The sequence below is a fragment of the Oncorhynchus masou genome, chromosome 18, assembly GCF_036934945.1.
Source record: "Oncorhynchus masou masou isolate Uvic2021 chromosome 18, UVic_Omas_1.1, whole genome shotgun sequence".
In the NCBI taxonomy this organism is placed as follows: domain Eukaryota; kingdom Metazoa; phylum Chordata; class Actinopteri; order Salmoniformes; family Salmonidae; genus Oncorhynchus; species Oncorhynchus masou.
In genome coordinates this window covers 7,283,774-7,307,459 of record NC_088229.1, presented here as the reverse complement: position 1 = coordinate 7,307,459, position 23,686 = coordinate 7,283,774, and the positions used below count along the sequence as shown (strand labels likewise).

At 40.7% G+C, this 23,686-nt stretch overlaps 3 protein-coding genes across 8 annotated transcripts; 1 reads left to right on the top strand and 2 right to left on the bottom strand.

Annotated features, from left to right (window-relative positions):
* The first annotated feature begins 1,166 nt into the window (after positions 1 to 1,166).
* LOC135503883 (uncharacterized) lies at positions 1,167 to 12,411 on the top strand. 4 transcript variants are annotated; one of them, XM_064922057.1, is made up of 7 exons: positions 1,167 to 1,830; positions 2,128 to 2,514; positions 7,499 to 7,810; positions 8,191 to 8,307; positions 8,580 to 8,777; positions 9,304 to 9,471; positions 9,769 to 12,411. In XM_064922057.1, exons 1-7 carry the CDS (start codon positions 1,782 to 1,784, stop codon positions 9,822 to 9,824), a joined length of 1,287 nt encoding a protein of 428 aa, XP_064778129.1. In that variant the 5' UTR covers positions 1,167 to 1,781; the 3' UTR covers positions 9,825 to 12,411. The 4 variants fall into 4 exon arrangements, with proteins under 4 accessions (XP_064778129.1, XP_064778130.1, XP_064778128.1 ...); XM_064922058.1 differs by having other exon boundaries at positions 2,221 to 2,514; positions 9,304 to 12,411; XM_064922056.1 differs by having other exon boundaries at positions 2,158 to 2,514; positions 9,304 to 12,411.
* Positions 12,412 to 12,894: 483 nt separating this feature from the next.
* Positions 12,895 to 19,785, bottom strand: LOC135503885 (emerin-like). The gene is made up of 6 exons (XM_064922061.1): positions 18,706 to 19,785; positions 18,358 to 18,459; positions 18,123 to 18,157; positions 17,871 to 17,953; positions 17,707 to 17,763; positions 12,895 to 15,482 (listed from the first exon to the last, which is right to left on the bottom strand). Exons 1-6 carry the CDS (start codon positions 18,785 to 18,787, stop codon positions 15,260 to 15,262), a joined length of 582 nt encoding a protein of 193 aa, XP_064778133.1. The 5' UTR covers positions 18,788 to 19,785; the 3' UTR covers positions 12,895 to 15,259.
* A 98-nt stretch (positions 19,786 to 19,883) lies between these two features.
* LOC135503882 (uncharacterized) lies at positions 19,884 to 23,287 on the bottom strand. 3 transcript variants are annotated; one of them, XM_064922051.1, is made up of 6 exons: positions 23,214 to 23,287; positions 22,807 to 23,031; positions 20,705 to 22,673; positions 20,477 to 20,549; positions 20,294 to 20,389; positions 19,884 to 20,208 (listed from the first exon to the last, which is right to left on the bottom strand). In XM_064922051.1, exons 2-6 carry the CDS (start codon positions 22,847 to 22,849, stop codon positions 20,107 to 20,109), a joined length of 2,283 nt encoding a protein of 760 aa, XP_064778123.1. In that variant the 5' UTR covers positions 22,850 to 23,031; positions 23,214 to 23,287; the 3' UTR covers positions 19,884 to 20,106. The 3 variants fall into 3 exon arrangements, with proteins under 3 accessions (XP_064778123.1, XP_064778126.1, XP_064778124.1); XM_064922054.1 differs by having other exon boundaries at positions 20,477 to 20,546; XM_064922052.1 differs by having other exon boundaries at positions 22,807 to 23,027; positions 23,214 to 23,275.
* Positions 23,288 to 23,686: the final 399 nt, after the last annotated feature.

Genomic DNA, 23,686 nt, shown 5'->3' with positions numbered 1-23,686 from the left:
TATGGGAGATGCATTCAGTTGTACAACTGACTAGGTATCCCTCTTTCCCTCTTATGTGTAATGGAACTGAAATAGTCCACCCACACAGACAGTGTGGTGAAGAAGGCACAACTGTTCCTCTTCAACCTCAGGAGGCTGAAGAAATTTGGCTTGGCTCGTAAGACCCTGACAAACTTTTACAGATGCACAATTAAGACCACAATTAAAACCACAATTAAGACCATACTGGGAACTGCACAGTCAGCAACAACAGGGCTATCCAGAGGGTGGTGCGGTCTGCCCAACGCATCACCGGGGTCAAACTACCTGCCCTCCAGGACACCTACAGCACCTGATGTCACAGGAAGGCCAAAATGATCATCAAGGACATCAGCCACGGCCTCTTCACCCCACTATCATCCAGAAGGCAAGTTCAGTACAAGTGCATCAAAACTGACACCGAGAGACTGAAAACAGCTTATATCTCAAGGCCATCAGACTGTTAAATAACCATCACTAGCAGGCCTCCACCCGGTTACTCTACCCTCCACCTTAGAGGCTACTGACCTATATACATAGACATGGAATCACTGGTCACTTTAATAATGTAACACGGGTCACTTTAATAGTGTTTACATACTGCTTTACTCATCTCATATATATATATATATATATATCTGTATTTTAGTCAATGCCATTCCGACATCGCTCGTCCTAATATTGATATAATTCTGAATTCCATTCTTTTATTTTTAGATGTGTGTATTGTTGTGAATTGTTAGATACTACTGCACCGTTGGACCTAGGAACACAAGCATTTCGCTACACCATCTACTAAATATGTGTAAGTGATCAATACAAGTTGATTTGATGATCAAGGGCCAGGCATATAAGCCCCCAACGCAATTCTGAATCCAAATACATCCACAGTGCGATTTGCACAGATTTTTCTTGTAAAAAATGAACTTATTATTTTGTTTTGTTGAATATATGTAACAACATTCCAAACACGTTCACCATTATTTACTCTAATTGTGGCATGATTCCACTATTATTTAAAAAAAAATCAGTTTACATGTTTCATTGGCGGCCATTTATTTTGAAGGCGAACCTCCGATTCCACTATAGTTGCTCACGGTAATGTAGTTCCCAAAACACTGGTATAATTCCGTACGTAATTACGTAAATGCAACGCCAGGCGGATATGTGTCTTGCTAGTTTTTTCCGAAAAGAAATCTTTGTTTAAATTATTTTTTTTTAATTCAAACAAATCTTTCGAAAGGAGTCCCTGATAACTTGGCGTGATTATAGATCGATGACCAATAATACTGTATCTACATATTGAATAATTTATGTTTTTAACTATAGAACTTTCGCGTTCTTTAAAAGAAGGTTTTGTAGTTAAAGAATATTAATAGTTACGACATGGGAGTAGTTTTCTCGGTTTGATATTTTGTGTAATGTTTGATATACGTTATGAAATGTGAAAGGAAGGACCGGGCCGGACCTGAAGTTAGCCAGCTAAACTAACCAGGCATGACCAAACAGTGTCAGTGACTGAAGAAATGTAGCTCGATGCCTGACAGCGAGTAGGTATGTTATAGTCAGCTGTACTACAGGCTAACACACCGAAATCCTTCAGACAGTATTACGGTAATTTGACTAGTTAGTCAACTATAGTGGTCTCAAGTTGAAGGTCTCCACTCCACTTTTGGGTGCAGTTTGAGTAGACCGTTAACCCCCCGAAAACCGCATCAAGCTCAACTTCAGCAGAATCATCTCTCGACTTGCGGTCAAATTAAATGATGACAAAGATGCTGAATATTCTACTTGTCCTTGCAACACTAGTAGGTCAGTGATCATTCGATATAAAAAAATAAATAATTCTGTGTGGTATAACTTGTTAATTTTAGAATGAGCTAGTTTAAGTATTTCAATATGCTTGTGTGATGAGTTAAGTATCAGAGACAACCTTGAGTACTGATACTGTAGCAGCTAACATCAATATGACTACTTTTGCTGAAGGTATTGTCAAGATTGTAGATCAAATTTACAGTTTTCCTCACTCTTTCTCTTGCTGTTCCCATAAAGGCTGTGCTCTTGTTGTACAGGCTCTGCTCTTGTACATGCTGTGCTCTTGTTATACAGGCTGTGCTCTTGTTACTTGGGATGGGGTAGGTGCAGATGGTGTGTCACTCAGAATAATTCCAGCTGCAGATGGCTTTTCGTTCATCCGTCTAGTCCGTGGGGACAGTGACTGTGCGGGGCGCGTGGAGCTGCTCCAGGGGAAGCAGTGGGGGACTGTGTGTGACGAAGGCTGGGACCTGACAGATGCTGACGTGTTGTGCAAGGAGCTGGACTGTGGGCTGGCTGATAAAGCCGTCCGTGGAGCTGCGTTTGGAAGGGGCACCGGAGAGATCTGGCTGAGGCACGTCAACTGTTCGGGCCAAGAGACGAGCCTGACGCAATGTCCCAGGGTCGTCAACGGGAACCCCACCTGCACCCATGATAATGACGCTGGGGTGAAATGTTCAGGTGAGACTGAGTCCCAGGAGTAAAGTCTGGTACCAGATCAGTTGAAATCGTTTAAACAGATCTGGGGAAGCCATGCTTCAGGAGGTAAAGACACCTAAAAATAGTTTTTTGTTGTTGTTATGGGACAGAAAACATTTCCACGTTGGAATGTAATTAAGTAATACATATTAACAATAGTAATGTTTTAAGAATTGATAATATGCGTGTGATGTGTTTGTACAGTTCTTCCTCAATTTAAAGTTGAGTCATACCATGGTGTAGTGTGCGGTATGCGTTTACAGTGCTTGCCGTTAATGCTCGTTCAAACCACCAGAGGGCATCTTTGAGCACTTCTACTCCATTTATTAGTAAGGGCTTTTGAAGCTGAGCAGAGTAACAGCCTACTTCGCCAAACAGGTGATTTAACAAGCGCATTCCCGAAAAAAGCACTGTCGTTGCACCAATGTGCGCCTAACCATAAACATCAATGCTTTCTTAAAATTAATACACAGAAGTGTATATTTTTAAACCTGCAGATTTAGTTAAAATAAATCCAGGTTAGCAGGCAATATTAAACTGGGGGAATTGTGTCACTTCTATTGCGTTCATTGCACGCAGAGTCAGGGTATATGCAACAGTTTGGGCCGCCTGGCTCGTTGCAAACTAATTTGCCAGAATTTTACGTAATTATGACATAACATTGAAGGTTGTGCAATGTAACAGGAATATTTAGACTTATGGATGCCACCCGTTAGATAAATTACGAAACGGTTCCGTATTTCACTGAAAGAATAAACGTTTTGTTTTCCGGAAATGATCGTTTCTGGATTCTACCATATTAATGACCTAAGGCTCGTATTTCTGTGTGTTATTATGTTATAATTAAGTCTATGATTTGATATTTGATAGAGCAGTCTGACTGAGCGATGGTAGGCAGCAGCAGGCTCGTAAGCATTCATTCAAACAGCACTTTCGTGCGTTTGCCAGCAGCTCTTTGCTGTGCTTCAAGCATTGAGCTGTTTATGACTTCAAGCCTATCAACTCCTGAGATTAGGCTGGTGTAAATGATGTGAAATGGCTAGTTAGGTAGCGGGGTGCGGGCTAAAAGCGTTTCAATCGGTGACGTCACTCGCTCTGAGACCTTGAAGTAGTTGTTCCCCTTGCCCTGCAAGGGCCGCGGCTTTTGTGGAGCGATGGATAGCGATGCTTCGAGGGTGGCTGTTGTCGATGTGTTCCTGGTTCGAGCCCAGGTAGGGGCGAGGAACGGGATGGAAGCTATACTGTTACACTGGCAATACTAAAGTGCCTATAAGGACATCCAATAGTCCAAGGTATATGAAATACAAATGGTATGGAGAGATATAGTCCTATAATTCCTATAATAACTACAACCTAAAACTTCTTTCCTGGGAATATTGAAGACTCGCGTTAAAAGGAACCACCAGCTTTCATGTTCTGAGCAAGGAACTTAAATGTTAGCTTTTTACATGGCACATATTGCACTTTTACTTTCATCTCCAACACTTTGATTTTGCATTATTTAAACCAAATTGAACATGTTTAATTATTTATTTGAGGCTAAATTGATTATTGATGTATTATATTAAGTTAAAATAAGTGTTCATTCAGTATTGTTGTAATTGTCATTATTGCAAATTAAATAAATAAATAAAAATCGGCCGATTAATCGGTATCGTCGTCTTTTTTTTAGTATTCCAATACTCGGTATCGGCGTTAAAATCATAATCGGTCGACTTCTAATTGTGAGCACACTTCATGATTAAACTGGAATTATATATTTCGTTTTTGGTCAATAGGAAGCGAAAGGGGAGAAGATCAAGCAAGCCAAATCCCAACATGGGCAGAATATTGGATGAAATATTTGGATGGTTAAAGGCCGCCATTTGGTCGTTTCAATTACATCTGGTTATTTCAATTCAAATGTGACTTGCTCCATTCTACATTCACTTGTTGATATTTTATTTAGGATTATTTTAGTGGTTTCACGGCGCTGTATGGGTTTGACAGGCAGAAGTTAGAAACTTCAGCACCGCGCAACAAGAAGATGCCCCATCCCTCCAGCTAATTGGGCTACTTTTGCAAAAAATGTTGTTCTCTGAGTGAGGGAAATGCTGTAAATCAAGATGCTACAATATGCTTCTTTCTGTTGTTGTCATCTGTTCGGTAACATAATAATAATGCATTCATTCATCAGCAGGATAAACCCATTCCTGGCACAAATTGGGCGATTTTCACACCTATCCCTTTGTAAATTAATGGAGCTGTGAATGTTTCTGTCTTGAGAGTCTCTCTCCTCTCGCACTATAGTCCTGCATCGGGACAAAAAGAATCAGCTGGCGGGTAGTTGAGAGAACTTGAGTAATGGCGCAATTACACCTCACGTGGACTGACAATTTTCAAAAAAAAAGGATGCAGTTCATTTACATAAACAAAGAGTGGTTGCTCGTCTATCATGGAGTGGGACAGTTCCCAGCTCAAAACTGCAGATAACATAAGGCCAGCTATTGTGAAATAATACTTGGGGCTCTTGTTGAATTCCTCTCGCTTCAAAGAGACCAGACGACTCGTTATATGTATTTCACTGCACCCCTCACTCTATTCAAGACCACATTGTCTGCCTCCACATGAGGCTTTCATTTAGGAAGGTCATAAAAAAACATGATACTAAGACGATGTATTTCAAAAGAACAGAATAGCATGTTTTGAGTTGTATTTATCTGTGCTTAGTAACCGAGGATATATGGCTGCGTCATCGACTCATTAATTTAGCAGACACCAATCGCGTATATTCAGTCAACACACATATTTTACAGTAAGAATTTAATGAAAAATTAATGTAAAATTTTTGTTTATCTTTTAAAAACATTATAGTGTAACAACAGTTATAGTTAGTCAGATTCTACAGTCCAGTTACAGCTTCTTCTGACAAAGTAAAGGTGTGAGCCTTTGTGCACATGGGACAGAGGAAGAGCAATTCTTACACTGTTGTTCTAAACACAATCATCATTATTCAGTTCGTTCAAATATATTTGTGAAGTCATGTGCACAATTTTCAGTTTCTATCTGGTTTTCACCCATTCATCAATTGACGTCATTCATTCAGTGAAACACAGATTCAACCACAAAGACCAGGAGGGTGGAGGTTTCCAAAACCTCGCAAAGAAGATCACCTATTTGGTAGATGGGTAAAAAAATATCCCTTAGAGCATGTTGAAGTTATTTAATTACACTTTGAATGGTGTATTAACATACCCAGTCACTACAAAGATACAGGCGTAACTCAGATGCCTGAGAGGAAGGAAACCGCACAAGGATTTCACCATGAGGCCAGTGGTGAATTTTAAAATAGTTACAGAGTTTAATGGCTTTGATAGGAGGAAACTGAGGATGGATCAACAACATTGTAGTTACTCCACAATACTACCTAATTGACAGAATTTAAAAGGAATCCTGTGTATAGAATAAAATAAAAAACATTTTTAAAAATGCATCCCGTTTGCAACAAGGGACTGAAGTAATACTGCAAAAAATGTGGCAAAGCAATACATTTTTTTGTCCTGAATACAAAATGTTACATTTGGGGCAAATCCAACACAACACATTACTGAGTACCAGTCTCCATATTTTTAAGCATAGTGGTAGCTGCACCATGTTATGGGTATGCTTGTATTTGTTAAGTACTGGGGAGTTTCAAGATAAAAATAAATAAAAAAGAAACAGAATGGAGCTAAGCACAAGTAAAATCCTACAGGAAAACCTGGTTCAGTCTGCTTTCCACCAGACACCGGGAAATGAATTCACCTTTCATCAGGACAATAACCTAAAACACAAGGCCAAATCTACACTGCAGTTGCTCACCAAGAAGACAGTGAATACTCCTGAGTGGCTGAGTTACAGTTTTGACTTAAATCTACCTCTTAAGGATCCGCCCCCCTTTTTTTTTTCTCAATTTTCACCTAAAATGACACGCAAATCTAACTGCCTGTAGCTTAGGACCTGAAGCAAGGATACGCATATTATTGATACCATTTGAAAGGAAACACTTTAAAGTTTGTGGAAATGTAAAATTAATGTAGGAGAATATAACACATTAGATCTGGTAAAAGATCATACAAAGAAAAAAACCAACCATGTTTTGTATTTTTTTTTGTACCATCTTTGAAATGCAAAAGAAAGGCCATAATGTATTATTCCTGCCCAGGTGCAATTTATAGTTTGGCCACTAGGTGGCAGCAGTGTATGCGCACCATTTTAGATTGATCCAATTAACCATTATATTTCTGTTCAAAATGCTGTATCAAGTCTGCCCAAATGTACATAATTGGTTTATTGATAACTTTTCAAGTTCATAATTGTACCACTCTCCTCAAACAATAGCATGGTATTCTTTCACTGTAATAGCTACTGTAAATTGGACAGTGCAGTTGGATTAACAACAATTTAAGCTTTCTGCCAATATCAGATATGTCTATGTCCTGGGAAATGTTCTTGTTACTTACAACCTCATGCTAATCACATTAGCCTATGTTAGCTCAACCGTCCAGTGGGGGACCCACCACTCCTGTAGAGTTTTTAAATCTATGGCAAGGTGTGAAAATGGTTGTCTAGCAATGATCAACAACCAATCTGACAGAGATTGAATAATTTTCAAACGAATAATGGGCGAATGTTGCACAATCCAGTTGTAGAATGTTCTTCGAGTTACCCAGAAAGACCTCACAGCTGTAATCTCTGCCAAAGGTGATTCTAACATGTATTGACTCAGGGGTGTGAATACTTATGTAAATGAGATTTCAGTATTTCATTGTCAATAAATAGGCAACATTTTCTTTAAACATTTTTAATTATGGGGTATTGTGTGTAGATTGGTGAGAAAAAAAGGATACGTTTAATCAATTTTGAATTCAGGCTGTATCATAACAAAATGTGGAATAAGTCAAGGGTTATGAATACTTTCTGAATAATTTTTCTGTCTCCCTGACAGGTACACTGTTGATGCCCACCCTGTCCCTGCTCTCTCCTCACACCGTCTTCTCTCCCCGGGAGGCGGTTCGCTTCAGCTGTACTGTGGTACCGGGCCACCACCTGAATGACTTCCACCTGTATAAGAGGGGCATAGCCAACCCGTTGATGACTCAGCGGGTGACCTTTGCCCAGTCCAGGGTGGAGTTTACTCTGCCAAACCAGAAGACTACTCAACAGGGCAGCTATAGCTGTATGTACAGGATCAAGGGTATCCCTCCCTCCTCCTCCATGCTTAGCTCTCCACCCAGCAACTCTATCAACATCACTGTGGGTGAGTCATCTAGGGCCTGTTCAGTTAGAGGAAGAAGGAAGGGATTTTCTCCAATGGAAGAGGAAAAAGGGATTTACTATAGTATGCTTTAAAGTTCATTAGGGCACAATGTAGAGAAATGTTTTTGACACATAAAAAGGGACAACTTGTTTGTATTTTTTATTGGACGAGTTCAGGACAGGTAGTACTGCCTCGTTTCACTCTGTTCTCCCTACTGAACTCATCTTTTATCATTTTGGTTTTGTCATGAGATCCTGACATCTTTTCCACTAACAAAGAATAAAAAGACTGACTTTGTTTTTTGTCATCTTGATCTGTCCTGAAACTCAATGACGGGGTCAAATTGATCCACAACCCCTGTCTCCCTCCCATCTCGTCAGTGGAGCTGCTCACCCCTCGGCACTGGTACAACACGTCCATCGAGGCTCCCACAGGCTCTGTCATCAAAGGCCACAGCTTCAACATCACCTGCTTCACTGAGAAGCAGTATCCTGGAGGTAGCTTAATTGATTGATAAATTAATTGATTTGATTTATTTTACCATATATTTTTTTCAAATACTAATACTAATTGGTCTGGTTTATTTTGACATTAAGCCTAGGCCTGGACTAAATAGCAATTTCAGTGGAGATTCTCCAATAAGAAAGCTTTTTAGTCTAGTGCTAAGCTGTCTCAGGAAAACCGTCCCATATAGGCAAGAACAAGCAGTACATAGCTACATTTACAAAAACTATCCAGGATAACATAATTGTTTTATTTCCTTATTGAGGTTCCTTCCAGCTGCGTCTGATCCGCTCCAACGACACGGTACGCCAGTCGCTGCCCGCCCTCACTCCCGCTGTCACCTTCAGCTTCTCAAACGCACAGCTCTCCAACGAGGGCTACTATTACTGCCTCTATATGGTCCAGCTTGACGGGAGAATCTTCAAGTCCCGGGAGAGCCAACCGCTTCCTGTCTCCATCAGAGGTGAGGGCAGGCCAGTCAGCATCTACGGCAGGGATGAAGCCCTCTGATCAACTTCCTCCAAAATAGTAGAATAGAAATAGAATAGTAGAATAGAAAATATGAAATTTCAAAATGTTGTTGTACATCAGCAGTTTTTTGTTTCCATTGATCATCCTTGAGATGTTTCCACCTGTTGTAAATTCAATTGATTGGACATGATTTGGAAAGGCACACACCTGTCTTTTTAAGCTCCCACAGTTGACGGTGCATGTCAGAGTAAAAAAAAACAAGCCATGAGGTCGAAAGAATTGTCTGTAGAGCTCCGAGACAGGATTGTGTCTAGACACGGATCTGGGGAAGGGTACCAAGTACACATTAATGCCCATGATTTCGACGTGCAGGTATCCACATACTTTTGGTCACGTAGTGTATATTCGTGTTTGTTTGTGTCCACCCACCCTAAGACCTGGAAGTTATTGACCGTAATATAAAACATTTCTCACTTCTCATATTGTCTGTCCATCTGTGTTGCGTCCACCCTCATCAGACCCAGACCCAGTGTTGAGCCCTATGGTGATCAGCTGGCTAGCTTCTGCTCTGGCCTTCCTCGTGGCTCTCGTTGTTGTCATCATCTTCATCATCATCATCGTTGCCAGAGTCAAGCTCTGCAAGCAACGGGAGAACCCCTTGGCGCTAGAGCTAGAGACCAGAACCTGTGAGTCCTTGTATCGTCTCACTCCTAGCTTTTATCCTGGAATCCAGGTTGGGGTCAGTTCCATTTCAATTCGAGTCAAATCAGAAAGTAAACCCAATTCCATATTTTCCTCTTTGAAAATAATTTGACTTAAACTCTGCTGGAATCTTAACGGATAGAAACACTGGTGAAACTGGGCTTATCAGTTTGGGTTCTTGGCTAGCTTTGCTTACCACGGTCAAGTTAATTTAGAAGAATCACCCTGTATAACCACTAACAGACTGACGCATCTATTTACATGTCTGATTTGACCAACAGGTGTGGACAACACGTACATTGCCTTGGATGATGAGCTGGGCAGATATATTGGATAAAGAGAAGGCCCATGTGTTTGTGAGAGAACCATCACGATGGAACCCACAATGCAGACATTCCTGAGCTTGACAACCTTCCTCAGGGATGGGTCACAGACAGAGATAGTGACGCAAGACAAGTACCAAAGCACTACGTAGTAGCCATACACACGACATCTACTAGAACCTGGTAGAATCCTGCATTAGAACATGAGAACAACACTTGTAGGTAGATATGTTAAGCCATCATACATATACCAGGCACACTGTAATGAACACTACAATCAACTAACTATAAAAGGACAATGACTACAATGACCCTTTGGGACACTGGCTTTTCTAGGCCAGTTCTCATGACAAAAAATCAGGTACAACTGACGAGACTGGACATTAATTCGACTGAGCACTAAGTTCCAATGCCAATGACTTTAATTGTTAAATGATGGTTGAATAAGACTAACGGTCAGTTAAACTTTTTCACTATTGACGTCAACAAGAGAACAGCGGACACTTGTTGGACTGAAGATTGATTCACTTTAAGGCGTCAGCATACTTCAGTTCGGCTAGGCAACCGAACGAGTGTGGTCGCGAACTCCCTTAAAGGACCTTCGCTTGAAAACAAGAGGCAGTAGTACTGTTTGTCCAGTTTGAGGCGCCGTAGCCAGCATACACTTCCTCACAATAGTCTGAATTAATCTAAGATACAGTAACTAAAGAAATCAGCATTTTATACGTTTTTTCTCAAGAGACTTTAGTCGCGTATTTTTTATTTTTTTACATCTAACTAAGATGTTTGGTGCAGTATTTCGCAATAAAAATAATGTGCATGACAACATGTCGGTTTGAAGACCGAAAAGCACCCTATCCCCTCAGCATTGAAATTAAGTGGACACTTGTGATGACGTGTCATGACAAAAGACGAGTATACACTTGGAGGGCGAGGGAGGAAGGAATGATTTTTAAATAGACCACCCTTTGCCCGGAAATTCGTCCCTCGTTCATCCCGTTAGGATTGTGTTTTCAGCCACCGGAAGCTTGTGGGTGCTTTATATGCGTCACAGTCAATTATGATTGCATGTCTACTTACATTAAATATATAATTATTAATATACGCCTACTATATGATAGCTAGAAAGTGTATTAGCTAAATAACATTAGCCTGCCTCGTTGGAACTTCCGAAGAAGGAAAATGTTTTATTTATACATTTCCCAAAATCTAACCAAACAAAAACATCATTACTTTTATGGGACATGTTTGTGCCTTCATGTTCATTAGTAGAACAATTTCGGACTTATTTAACATTCGTTTTTACTTACACTTGTATGTTGACTCCATATGTTGTTTTAATTTTTGGCATACTTTTCTTAGTGGATGTACAATCGCCGCAAATTAATTATGGGGAGTTTCAGGCCCCGAAGTGAACATAATTGTACACAAGCAAACTCGTCTAAAAACTAGGGGCTGACGTTGCAAACTTCCCTTGCTAATCATTTGGACCTCCCACCAAGATGGTGACGGGGATTCCCCCAAGGGCATAAGGCGAGGGTCTCTTTTATGAATTGGAACCGCAAACGTTGTCTCGTTGAATGACAACAGACTTTACTGAATAATCTCTGCTATTGATCAATCACCGACGAAGGGGTTCGGTTCGCATAAAAAAATATGTGCATGAACAACATTCAAAAACGTCACAGTTGTCATAATATAAGCACAAACTTCCGAAATGTTTCGGGTTGTAAGCATGTGGATGGATGCTTTCAGTCTTGGCAGCAACCACTCCTGATTGGTGGAGTAGTTTGATAGCCTGGTCCCAGATCAGTTTGTCCTCTTTTGCCACTGTTGGTAAGACAATGACTAGAGGAGTGGGCAACATGGCATAAACAGTTCTGGGACCATGCTAGCCGTTTTTGATGATACTGGTATTCAAGCAAAGCTTTGACTGTGAAATAAATTTGTTCTCTTCAGGTCTCTTGTTAATATGTTGTGTATTTACACTATTAGTTGAATCCATTTTTTTTTTTTTTTACAAGATTGTAAATTAACACGAGGCTACATCAAGGATCATGAATTGTTGTTTTCACAGATAACAGTCCATGATTAGTGAGATAAATGTGTAGTTATGTTTCAGTAGAGGTGACCCGAGCGACCATAGTTAGGTAGTAGTTATGATGTAGCCTCGGAAGCCCAGGATCGGATCGATCTGGAAGTTAGAATTTGCAAGACTAATTGATGTCCATCTCCACTAGAGACCGACTAGCTGATGTCCATCTCCACTAGAGACCGTCTAGCTGATGTCCATCTCCACTAGAGACCGTCTAGCTGATGTCCATCTCCACTAGAGACTGACTAGCTGATGTCCATCTCCACTAGAGACTGATTAGCTGATGTCCATCTCCACTAGAGACTGATTAGCTGATGTCCATCTCCACTAGACCGACTAGCTGATGTCCATCTCCAGTAGACCGACTAGCTGATGTCCATCTCCAGTAGACCGACTAGCTGATGTCCATCTCCAGTAGACCGACTAGCTGATGTCCATCTCTAGTAGACCGACTAGCTGATGTCCATCTCTAGTAGACCGACTAGCTGATGTCCATCTCTAGTAGACTGACTGATGTCCATCTCCAGTAGACCGACTAGCTGATGTCCATCTCTAGTAGACCGACTAGCTGATGTCCATCTCTAGTAGACTGACTAGCTGATGTCCATCTCTAGTAGACTGACTAGCTGATGTCCATCTCTAGTAGACTGACTAGCTGATGTCCATCTCTAGTAGACTGACTAGCTGATGTCCATCTCTAGTAGACTGACTAGCTGATGTCCATCTCTAGTAGACTGACTAGCTGATGTCCATCTCTAGTAGACTGACTAGCTGATGTCCATCTCTAGTAGATAAAGTTTGCCATTTAGTATCTAGAATCTATGGGTGTCAGGGTTTTATATTTCACTCAGTTACCACATTCGCCGCTATCACTAAGTTCTGTTCACCGTATGTTGCTGGGAATAAATAAAAAATATTTATATTCTGTGATCACATTTTATTCTCTACTAACCTGTATTCAATCATTTTAAAGAAAGAAATGACAGAAATTCTGTTTGATACAGAAACATTTATTTTAAAGTTGGGAAATTCATAGGAATGACTCAAAATGGCTGGATACAAAATATGTTAATAGTTACTGTCTTGCTGAAAAGTATTTACTTGTAGACTGCATCCTATTTATTCCCACTAGGTGCCATATGGGATGCGGCCTGTGCTCAATAAACATTCTTGCATGACCAAAGTGATCTCTGATAAAAAACAGACAAGTGTATGGTAACGTCAAAGTGAGTATTACAAATGATACTGCAGGTGTAGAAACATGTACTTGTGACATCACCATGAGACAATTAACAGAACCACCTCTCACACTGAACATTTGAATGACAATACACCTGTCACAGCAATTGCATTTGTATAATAGTGCGAATGGAACCATTAACAGGTCAAAATGCTAAGGCACTTCATTTTCAACTTTAATGCCATTTAGAACCTTGGAATTTAGAACTCTAATGTCATTTTTAAAACAACCAAAAATAACAAATTGATTTTCATGTTCATGAAGAAAGCTTAACTTGTGTTTTTGATTCAATCAGACCATGCCCATTTCAAGCTTATCTTCCAAATAAATACAGCTTTTCACAATAGTCAGGCAAGAGTCATTGCTGATGTGTAGTATACCCCCCCCCCCCCCCCCCCCCAGGATGCAGAGAGAATACGAGGATACTGCGTATGGCTGACTAAGCCAGACTATACAACTAGATAGCACATTGTGTCAGGACATTTACACAAATAGCCATTACCAAATCATAATACACTACATGACCAAAAGTATGTGGACACCTGTTTGTCGAACATCTCTTTCCAATATCATGGATATTAATATGGAGTTGGTCCTGCCTTTGCTGCTATAACAGCCTCCACTCTTCTGGGAAGGCTTTCCACTAGATGTTGGAACATTGCTGCAGGGACTTGCTTCCATTCAGCCACAAGGATTAGTGAAGTTGGGCGATTAGGCCTTGCTCGCAGTCGGCGTCATCTCAAAGGTGTTCGTTGAGGTCAGGGCTCTGTGTAGGCCAGTCAAGTTCTTCCACACCGATATCGACAAACCATTTCTGTATGGACCTCGCTTGGCGCACAGGGTCATTGTCATGTTGAAACAGGTAAGGGCCTTCCCCAAACTGTTGCCACAAAGTTGTAAACACAGAATGGTCTAGAATATCATTGTATGCTGTAGCGTTAAGATTTCCCTTCACCGGAATTAAGGGGACTAGAACCATGAAAAACAGCCCCTGACAATTATTCCTCATCCACGAAACTTTACAGTTGGCACTATGCATTGGGGCAGGTAGCGATCTGGCATCCACCAAACCCAGATGGTGAAGTGTGATTCATCACTTCAGAGAACTGATTTCCACTGCTTCAGTCCAATGGCCGTGAGCTTTATACTTGTGTGTGGCTGCTCGGCCATGGAAACCAAATTCATGAAGCTCCTGACGAACAGATCTTGTGCTGACGTTGCTTCCAGAGGCAGTTTGGAACTCGATAGTGAGTGTTGCAACCGAGGACAGATGATTTTTACACTCTAGGCGCTTCAGCACTCAGGTCCCGTTCTGTGAGCTGGTGTAGCCTAACACTTTGTGGCTGAGCCGTTGTTGCTCCTAGACGCTTCCACCTCATAATAACAGCACTTATAGTTAACTGGGGCAGCACTAGCAGGGCAAAAATGTGAGGAACTGATGTTGAAAGTGGCCATTCTACTGTTTGTCTATGGAGATTGCATGGCTGTGTGCTCAATTTTATACACGTCAGCAACAAATAGCCTAATCCAACAATTTGAAGGGGTGACCACATACTTTTGTGTATATAGTGTATTTCTGATTTGATACTAACACACACATATATAATATATATATATATATATATATATAGTAGATGTATTTACTATGAGCTGTGGACACTACATTTTTTTGGGAGATGATGAAGATAGTGATGACACTTTCTCACAGTACTATTACCCATAGTAGAAGCACCCTATTTTGGTAACATAGTTTTGGTAACATAGTTGTATGATAACAGAATACTATACATCATCTGGTAACTAAATACAAGTCTGGACGGGAGGAAATGTTCTGGCTTTCCTTTGGCAGAATCCAATGTCAGTCACCTTTTTATATAAACCTCAAGCACAAAGAATGACAGGCATGGCATTTTCATAATTCATCTGTCAAAATATGAACACTAGGACATATTCATTCACACCGTAGCAAAACGTTTTAAAAACGTTGTCCAACAGAAAATGTGTGATTTTATTATTGGACGAGTTATTTTTTTGTTTGTTTTACTTCCATTTTGGACTGTTTTCTTTAAAATGTTCTGCCTAATGAACATATCCCATATTTTGTAAAAATGTGATCATTGGATTCTGTTAAAGGGGCTACTCTCTACGGACTCCATGTTGATAAATATGAAGTAGAGGAACCCGGCTACGATCAGGAAGACCAGAAACTGGATCCAGAGAGGGACCAGTCTCCCAGAACTCTCTGTTTTCTCCTCCTTTACAACGACACCTCCAGACTTCACCACAGGTGTTGGTTTGGAGTAGGATGAGTATGATGGTGTGTTGTAGACATGGGGCCTGAAAACAGGGGGGGTTGGGGTTAGTCTCACAAAAAAAGCAGGCTCTTAGCTAGGGGATAGGTCAGTTTCCATATACACTGAGTATACCAAACATTCTGAACAACTTCCTAATATTAGGTTGTACCCCTCCCTTCAGAACAGCCTCAATTCGTCGGGGACATGGACTCTACAAGGTGTCAAAAGCTTTCCACCAGGATGCTGGTCCATGTTGACTGCAGTGGAGGCTGCTGGGAGGAGGACGGCTCATAATAATGGATGGAACGGCGTGAATGGCATCAAACACATGGAAACCATGTGTTTTGATATCATTACACTTATTCGGCTCCAGCCATTACCGCGAGCCCGTCCTCCCCAATTAAGGTGCCAACAACCTCCTGTGGTTGACTGCAATGCTTCCCCACAGTTGTGTCCAGTTGGCTGGATGTCCTTTGGGTGGTGGATCATTCTTGATACACACAGGAAACTGTTGAGTGTGGAAAAACAACCACAGCGTTGCAGCCCTGATAAACCGGTGCATTTGGCACCTACTACCAAAACCCGTTCAAGGGCACTTTAATCTTTTGTCTTGACCCTCTTCACCCTCTGAATGATACACAATCCATGTCTCATTTAATCTCAAAGCTTAAAAATCCTTCTTTAACCCGTCTCCTCCCCTTCATCTACACTGATTGAAGTGGATTTAACAGGGGACATCAATAAAGGATCATAGACTGACTAGGTGAATGCTGTCATGGAAAGAGTGTTCTTAATGTTTTGCTCAGTGTATATACAGTGCCTTCAGAAAGTATTCACACCCCTTGACTTTCCCCACATTTTGTTGTGTTACAGCCTGAATTTAAAATGGATTCCATTGAGATGTGTCACTGGCCTACACACAATACCACATGTGAGGGTGGAATGTTTTTATATATATATTTTTTTTACAAATAATAAAAAGGAAAAGCTGAAATATCTTCAGTCAATAAGTATTCAAGCCTAAATCAATTCAGGAGTAAAAATGTGCTTAACAAGTCACATAAGTTGCATGGACTTACTATGTGCAGTAAGTGTTGAAACATGATTTTGTAATGACTACCTCATCTCTGTACCCCACACATACAGATAAGTGTAAGGTCCCTCAGAATTTCAAAACACAGATTCAACCACAAAGACCAGGGAGGTTTTCCAATGCCTCACAGAGAAGGACACCTATTGCTAGATGGGAACACATTTTTTTTTTAAAGCAGACATTGAATATCCCCTTTGAGCATGGTGAAGTTATTTATTAAACTTTGGATGTTGTATCAATACACCCTGTCACTACAAAGATACAGGCATCCTTCCTAACTCAGTTGCCGGAGAGGAAGGAAACCGCAAAGGGATTTAACCATTAGACCAATGGTGACTTTAAACAGAGTTTATTGGCTGTGATAGGAGACAACTGAGGATAGATCAACAATACTAACCTAATTCACTGTGAAAAGGAAGCCTGTACAGAATATAAATCTTTCCAAAACACATTGAGTACCATTCTCCATATTTTCAAGCATAGTGGTGGCTGCATCATATTATAGGTATGGTTGTAATCGTTAAGGATGGGGGAGTTTTTAAAACATTTTCATAAAAAATGTTTACTGAATGGCGCTAAGTACAGGCAAAACTAGAGGACAACCTAGTTTCAGTTTGCTATCCACTGGGAGACTAATTCACCTTTTAGCAAGACAACCTGAATCAAGGCTAAATCTACACTGTAGTTGCTTACCAAGAAGAAAGTGAATATTCCTGAGTGGCCAAGTTACAGTTTTGACTTAAATCTGCTTAAAATCTATGGCAAGACTTAAATGGTTGCCTAGCAATGATCAACAACTAATTTGACAGAGCATAAAGAATTTTGAAAAGAATAAATGGGAAAACATTGTACAATCAAGGTGTGCAAAGAGCTTAAGACTTACCCAGAAAGACTCACAGCTGTAATCACTGCCACAGGTGATTTCTAACATGTATTGACTCAGGGGTGTGAATACTTATGTAAATGAGATTTCTGTATTTAATTTAATACATTTGCAAAAATTGCTCAAAATGTGTTTACACTTTGTCATTATGGGGTATTGTGTGTAGATGGGTGAGGGAAAAAATGACCATAGGACTTGGCAAGACAGCAGAAAAAAAACAGATCTGGGACCAAGCTATGAAAACCTTATTTTACATAAACAATTAGAAATCTTTCAAAACAAGAGACTCACTCATCAACGTATTGTCTTCCGCTGCTGTACTCTGGTCTTGATCTCGAATAGAGTTTTCTGCAAAGGAGAGAGAAACAAGTGGATTTGTTTTTATTGGTCCACTTTAAATCAACTGACCATAAAAAAAAAACACTGGATAACAAAAAATCTGTAAACAAACGTACTCATCCACAAAGTCCATCTCACTATACTCTGGTCTTGACCTCATGTAGGGTTTTCCATCTCCCGAAGGTCCTTCGCTTATAACCTGCAAATATGAGAAACAGAATAATATTGGATGGTAAGACTGTTTGATTTTCCAGCTATAAAATGTGTTTATTTTTCATTTAACTAGGCAAGTCAGTTAAGAACAAATTCATATTTACAATGTAGAAGCAACTATGAACTAATGAATCAACCCAAGTTTGGATACTTACTGGTGTCCGATAGGTAACGTAAGTGACTTCTTCCTCTGAAATGAAGAAAGAAAAAGAAAAACTGTCTCTGTGCCCTTGAGCAAGGCACTTTACCCTCATTGCTCCTGTAAGTCACCGGATAAAAGCCTCTGCTAAACGACAAAAAACTATAATTCCTGATTTCCACTTAGCTCAGTCTAAAGATAGTATATGTATGCATAATGTAGCATTGAGTTATCATGCATGTATAACTTACGCTCTTCTCTGTAGAAGGTTTTGTCTGAGGATGGTTTTGTGACTTTCTTGTCTTTGGCCATGGCCTCTTTTAGCTTCTTCTCATACAGGGGTCTTGTAGTGTCTCCAAAAATGCAGAAATGTTAGACGTGGCTCAGTAATGCAATGAAACCATTGCTACATGACTATTATAATATCATCAATACATTTGAGACTGTCTGGTCATAAACATAACGTTAGTCTATTAGGCAGGCCTACTCAGTAGGCTAGGAATTATTAGCTACAGTAGCTAGCTAAAACATTATTCAGCTATGGGCTGGGTAAGCTTAGCTAGCTATCGTTAACGTTAAAACATGAAAGCATGACTTACCAACAATAGGCCCGTGCTTAATTCCATACTCGTCCAACAGTTCCCTGATTTCTTGGTCAGACTTACTTCTCAGTGTGGCCATACTGTCGCCTATATATTTTGCTCTTTGATTGCAACGGAAAATTACTCGTGTTGACTGGCTACATTAACTACAGTTTAATTTGCAAAAATCAACAATGTTCTGGCACCACCCACTTCCACACATTGCTACCATAGAAATATTATGAATAGAACGGACTTGGACCCTCAAACCATAAAGTTTCTAAAAACCCAGAGGGGTAACATCGCGAGACTTCTGGGGAACGCTTATGAAAATGGAAAGTTTTTCATTTTCGTTAAACGAGATTTTAATCGAAGGAGTGCATTTGACTTGACGGTTGGCACATGCGCAGTTCGGTGCGAGACGACCGTTAGACCCGACGACGTGTTTCTTACGCTTGAGATTAGCTAGCTAACGTCGGCTACAAGTGTCATCGGGGATTTATATTTGGATAAAATAAGAATGTAAATTGTTGATCTGTATTTTGATTTTTTTTTTAAGAAATAGAAAAAAATCTATTTGGATAAGCAGTTTTGGCCCCTCTTCATACTGTACTGTCTTTGGTACTACCCTGGCAGTTTGACTGGTACACTCGCAATGGCTGCCTGTTATTGTGATGCGATAATTTCCATGGTAATGTAGAGTTGTTCATTTACATTATATTACCTGATGTGGCTCGTGCAATAGAATGTACGTATTGTAATGTCAATTGAGTTGGATCAACAAATCCACAGCATACGTAAGCATTCCACTGTTAGTCTACACCTGTTATTTACAAAGCATGTGACAAATAAAATTAATTTGATTTATATTGATGGGTGCACTTCCTGCTTTTACTTCCTGCTTTGCTCCTATGGTGGGTACACTCCCAATGACCATCAGTCCGATCATTAGACCGTCATTGACCTGAATGGCGGATGTCCGTTTGATTCATTCTATTTAAATTATTGTTACAACGTTGTTTCAGGTTCCTCTTTAAAAAAATCATTCACCCGTGACAGCAGCTTCTTAGGTATATCTTACGCTCTGGCAAGAGTCACATAGTACCAGAGAATTTAGACAATAAGGCTTATATTTGTGTGGAAAAGCCAAGCTTTCTGGTATCTGTGATGTAAAACAATATATAAAATGCTGAACCTTAAAGTTAAATGGGAATATGAATAGTCCCTTTTTTATTATCAAAACAGATGAGGACATGATGAAAATAAAAGTGACAGCAACTACAGTATAAGGAGAGAGTATTTTCCTTACAAGTAAGCATTTTCTACTTAGCTGCTGCTACTTTATTATCTAATTATTTTCAGGCATAGGCATATTGACAATACAGTACAGTCGTTTGCAAAAACTGTATTTGGTCCAGATCACCAGTCCAAGTCCTTTAGGTCTGTTGTCCACCAGAATGTCAAAAGTCCAATCAATGTCAAAAGGGCCATCTTCAGCAGGAACTTCAGCACCCTCAGACACTACACAAACACAGTGTGTCAGAGGAATCCCATCAATTTCATGAAGCCCCTTTTTTTGACAGAAAGTTGTGGGGTAAAGACTTACCCAGTCTCTCTTGCTGTGTGTCTGAGGTATTTTGCTGAGATCTTGTAGTTCTCCTTGTGGCTTTTGACTCTCCTGAGTCTCAGGCTCACGCTGCTCCTGAAATAGACACACTGCATTGTCATGTGCTGCTGATGGCTAAGTGTGAGAGAGAGAGAGAGAGAGAGAGAGAGAGAGAGCTCTCACTTCAAGCCTTGCTGTAGAATCCAGGTCCTCATCTCTGTCAGATGAGCTGTCGACCAAATCCGTGTCACTGCTGCTAAGAACGTAGTAGACAGACAGTAATATAGGAAATTATTTCACGTATCTATCTACCACAGTGACAGAACAAATTACATGTCTTGTGCAAGTAGAAATAAGCATTTCCTGGTTGGCGGGTGTCTTGAGTAATTTTATGTAGGCAATTTATCTTACCTGTCTGTATATTCAATGACTTGAGGCAGGGGATCCATGCAGAACTGAACTCTAGGCTTCCTCCTTGAAAAAGCACCTTCTGTTTCCATGGCCTCCTTCTCCTCTTCGTCATTATAAAACTTGTAGAATGCCTCGATTCTCGCCCTCTCTTGTTTCCAACTCCTCTCCTCCTCTTCTTCATCATCTGCAAATTGTTCCTCTCCGACTGTGATTCCGCTCCCCTCGTACTTGTAATCTAGAATGAAACCACTCCTGTCCACGTTATTATCCCCTGTGTCCCAGTTTATATTGGTGTGAAGGTGGTTCTCCAACTTTCCTTCTAGCTCCGGCGGGATTTCTCGAAGATACTCCTCTTTACCCCAAATCCAAGTCTCCCCTTTGTCCTTTCTTAGTTCAGTCTCCAACGTACAAAATTCTCCCGGAAAATTATCCTCGGAGTCAGATGATGACATGTTGCCTGTAGTCCTTTTACCCCTGTTACACCTGGTTACGTCTGCTGTACTGAATCCAGCCTCACTGTGAAGGGTAAAAGTGGGGACATCACAGATGGTGTCTGAAAGATGCAGGTCGGCAACACTCTGCTTGGAGATGTTCTCCTCTCCACCCTCCCAGTCAGGTAGAGGTAAAACATCACATCTGCAGTCTCTCTGAGGAAGAGCCTGGTATCTTGGCAGGGCTGGGTGTTCTTCATTATCCTTCTCATCCTCACTGGAACTATCAGTGGAGCTATCAGTGGAGCTATCAGTGGAGCTATCAGCTTCAAGATTGTCTTCAATAATCTTGCTCATGCTAATGTCAATATTGATATTACACATCGCACAATCTGCAAAATCTTGTTTGCCTTCTACGCTCAGAGAGATAGCAGGTCTCACATCAACCTTTTCATCTTCCTCTCCCTGTACATGGCTATCCTTCTGCTCGGTTATCTCGCTCTCTGGGTCGACATTCTCGTCTATGTTTAAATGACCCTCAGAGGGACTAGACACTGTGCTCCCATTTTTGTTTCGCTCGCTCCCTTTCCCTCCATCCTTGTCGTATTCACTTGGAAAGAAGTCAGAGGGGTAATCTGCAAAGCTTTCACCCGCCTCTTGGTGGTCATCCCCTAGGAAGTCCTTCATTTTCACCTCAAGCGGGTGTTCCACAAAGGTATTGACCATAATAGATGGCAGATTCTGTGTTGCTGCGGGATCAGGACAATCAGAAACAATCTCTGGAGCTCCAGGTTCATCTTGCTCTTCTTCCTCTTCATTCTCATGGGGAAAATGTGGGGAGAGTAAGTTCACTCCTTTCTTTCCCTCTTCTCTCTGGTGTTCAGTGATAGAGCTTGTCAGGACCTCCAGGTCTGAATCAGATGATTTCTCTTGGTTTTCTTCAGCTGTCGGTCTCTCCTCTTCTTCAATCCCTTCACTTATATCTGCTGTGATCTCCATGGTGCCATCTTCAGTAACACCCTCAAAACTACTCACATCACTGTTCTCGTAAGTACCTTGCTCTATGTTTCTGATGTTAGGGTTTTCCCTATCCTCTTGGTCAAAAGGTTGTCCTGTAGTTACGATATTTTCTATATTCTCTTCGTCGTAGTGAACGACCACAGACCTACCCCCTGGGGAGCCAATGTTCTCTATTCCTGTGTCCTCTTCTTCTCCTGAGGTGATCTCCTCTTCATCTTCCTCCTCTTCCTTGCCCTCCTCTTCCTTGCCCCCCTCTTCCTCCTCCTCCCACTTCTCCTCATCATCAATATGTTGTGTATCCTCTTCAGTCAAACTCACATCATATGTCTTCACTGAGATAGGGTCAGGTACAGTTCCAGTTTCTCCACCAGGCTCTTCCTCTTCCTGTCCTTCATCCACATCTTCCTCTTCCTCTCTTAGCACTGGTAATCTTCCAGAGGACATTTCTGTCTTGGCTTCGTCAAAATCAAGAGGCTCAAAGTCGAACCCTCCTTCAGGGAAAGATGGGAGGGATGTGTCTGCAACAACAACATCAACATGGCGAATAATGACAGAAAACCCAAGCAATAATATATTTCTTGTAACTTTCAGGAAATGATTGTACTGTCAGTGAAATTGCAGTGCTCTAGCTTCAACCTGCAAAATGCTTACCTGAAAATGCATCCGTTAACAAATCAGCAAAGTTCTGTTCCATCTTCTCTCGGTAATAGGTAAAGTCAAACTATATGTCATGAGATTTCTGTGCCTTTTAAGTTAGTCAATTTACCAAGAGACACGTTTCGGCAACATTTGAAAGCATCTTTTACAACAAAATTCTTCTGATTTCTGACAGGAAGTGTGTTAGGTTTCTCGTCTGTTATTGCTTCAACTAGCTTCCTGTCAGAATAGGGGATGCAGAAATATATCAAAATACATCGACAAGTAGTGACAGTCAGGACAAAGAGAACAACAAAATAATTTTAAAAATTATGTAAATTGAAATGTCACAAAACCCAAGTCTGTTAAAGGCTTTGGTTGTTCATAAATAAAGTCACATAGGAAGATGTTGATGTACTCACCGTAGATTTAGAACATAAGCCGTGCTGTGGTTTTACTTTCTGATGTCTTAACACAAGACCCAGCCCTCCCTCCCTCAGAGATGTAGGCTACCACTTCCACCCTGCCTGTGTCTGGCTCTATCAAATTAAGCATTGTCTGTATAGGGCAGGCCCTAATTTATTCTGAGCAAAAATATAAACGCAACATGTAATGTGTTGATCCGATGTTTCGTGAGCTTTAATAAAACATTCCCAGAAATGTTCCATGCGCACGAAAAGCTTATTTCTCACAAATTTGTTTACATCACTGTTAGTGAGCATTTCTCCTTTACTAAGATAATCTATGCACCTGAAAGCATTATCATTACACAGGTGCACCTTGTGTTGGGGACAATAAAAGGCCACTCTAAAAATGTGCAGTTTTGTCACACAACACAATGTCAAAGATGTCTCAAGTTTTGAGGAAGTGTGGAATTGCCATGCTGACTGTAGGA

Bases quoted from the DNA above. Each gene is read 5' to 3' on its own strand.
- LOC135503885 (XM_064922061.1), bottom strand. From the start codon at position 18,787: ATGGCCACACTGAGAAGTAAGTCTGACCAAGAAATCAGGGAACTGTTG. The intron at 18,158-18,357 runs GTAAGTTATACA...TCTTCATTTCAG, and splicing joins AACCTTCTACAGAGAAGAGC to AGGAAGAAGTCACTTACGTT. The intron at 17,764-17,870 runs GTACGTTTGTTT...TCTCCTTTGCAG, and splicing joins GAGATGGACTTTGTGGATGA to AAAACTCTATTCGAGATCAA.
- LOC135503882 (XM_064922051.1), bottom strand. From the start codon at position 22,849: ATGGAACAGAACTTTGCTGATTTGTTAACGGATGCATTTTCAG. The intron at 22,674-22,806 runs GTAAGCATTTTG...TTGTTGTTGCAG, and splicing joins GTTAACGGATGCATTTTCAG to ACACATCCCTCCCATCTTTC. The intron at 20,550-20,704 runs GTAAGATAAATT...CTACGTTCTTAG, and splicing joins GTCATTGAATATACAGACAG to CAGCAGTGACACGGATTTGG.
- LOC135503883 (XM_064922055.1), top strand. From the start codon at position 1,782: ATGATGACAAAGATGCTGAATATTCTACTTGTCCTTGCAACACTAGTA. The intron at 1,831-2,127 runs GTCAGTGATCAT...CTTGTTATACAG, and splicing joins TGTCCTTGCAACACTAGTAG to GCTGTGCTCTTGTTACTTGG. The intron at 8,308-8,579 runs GTAGCTTAATTG...TTCCTTATTGAG, and splicing joins TGAGAAGCAGTATCCTGGAG to GTTCCTTCCAGCTGCGTCTG.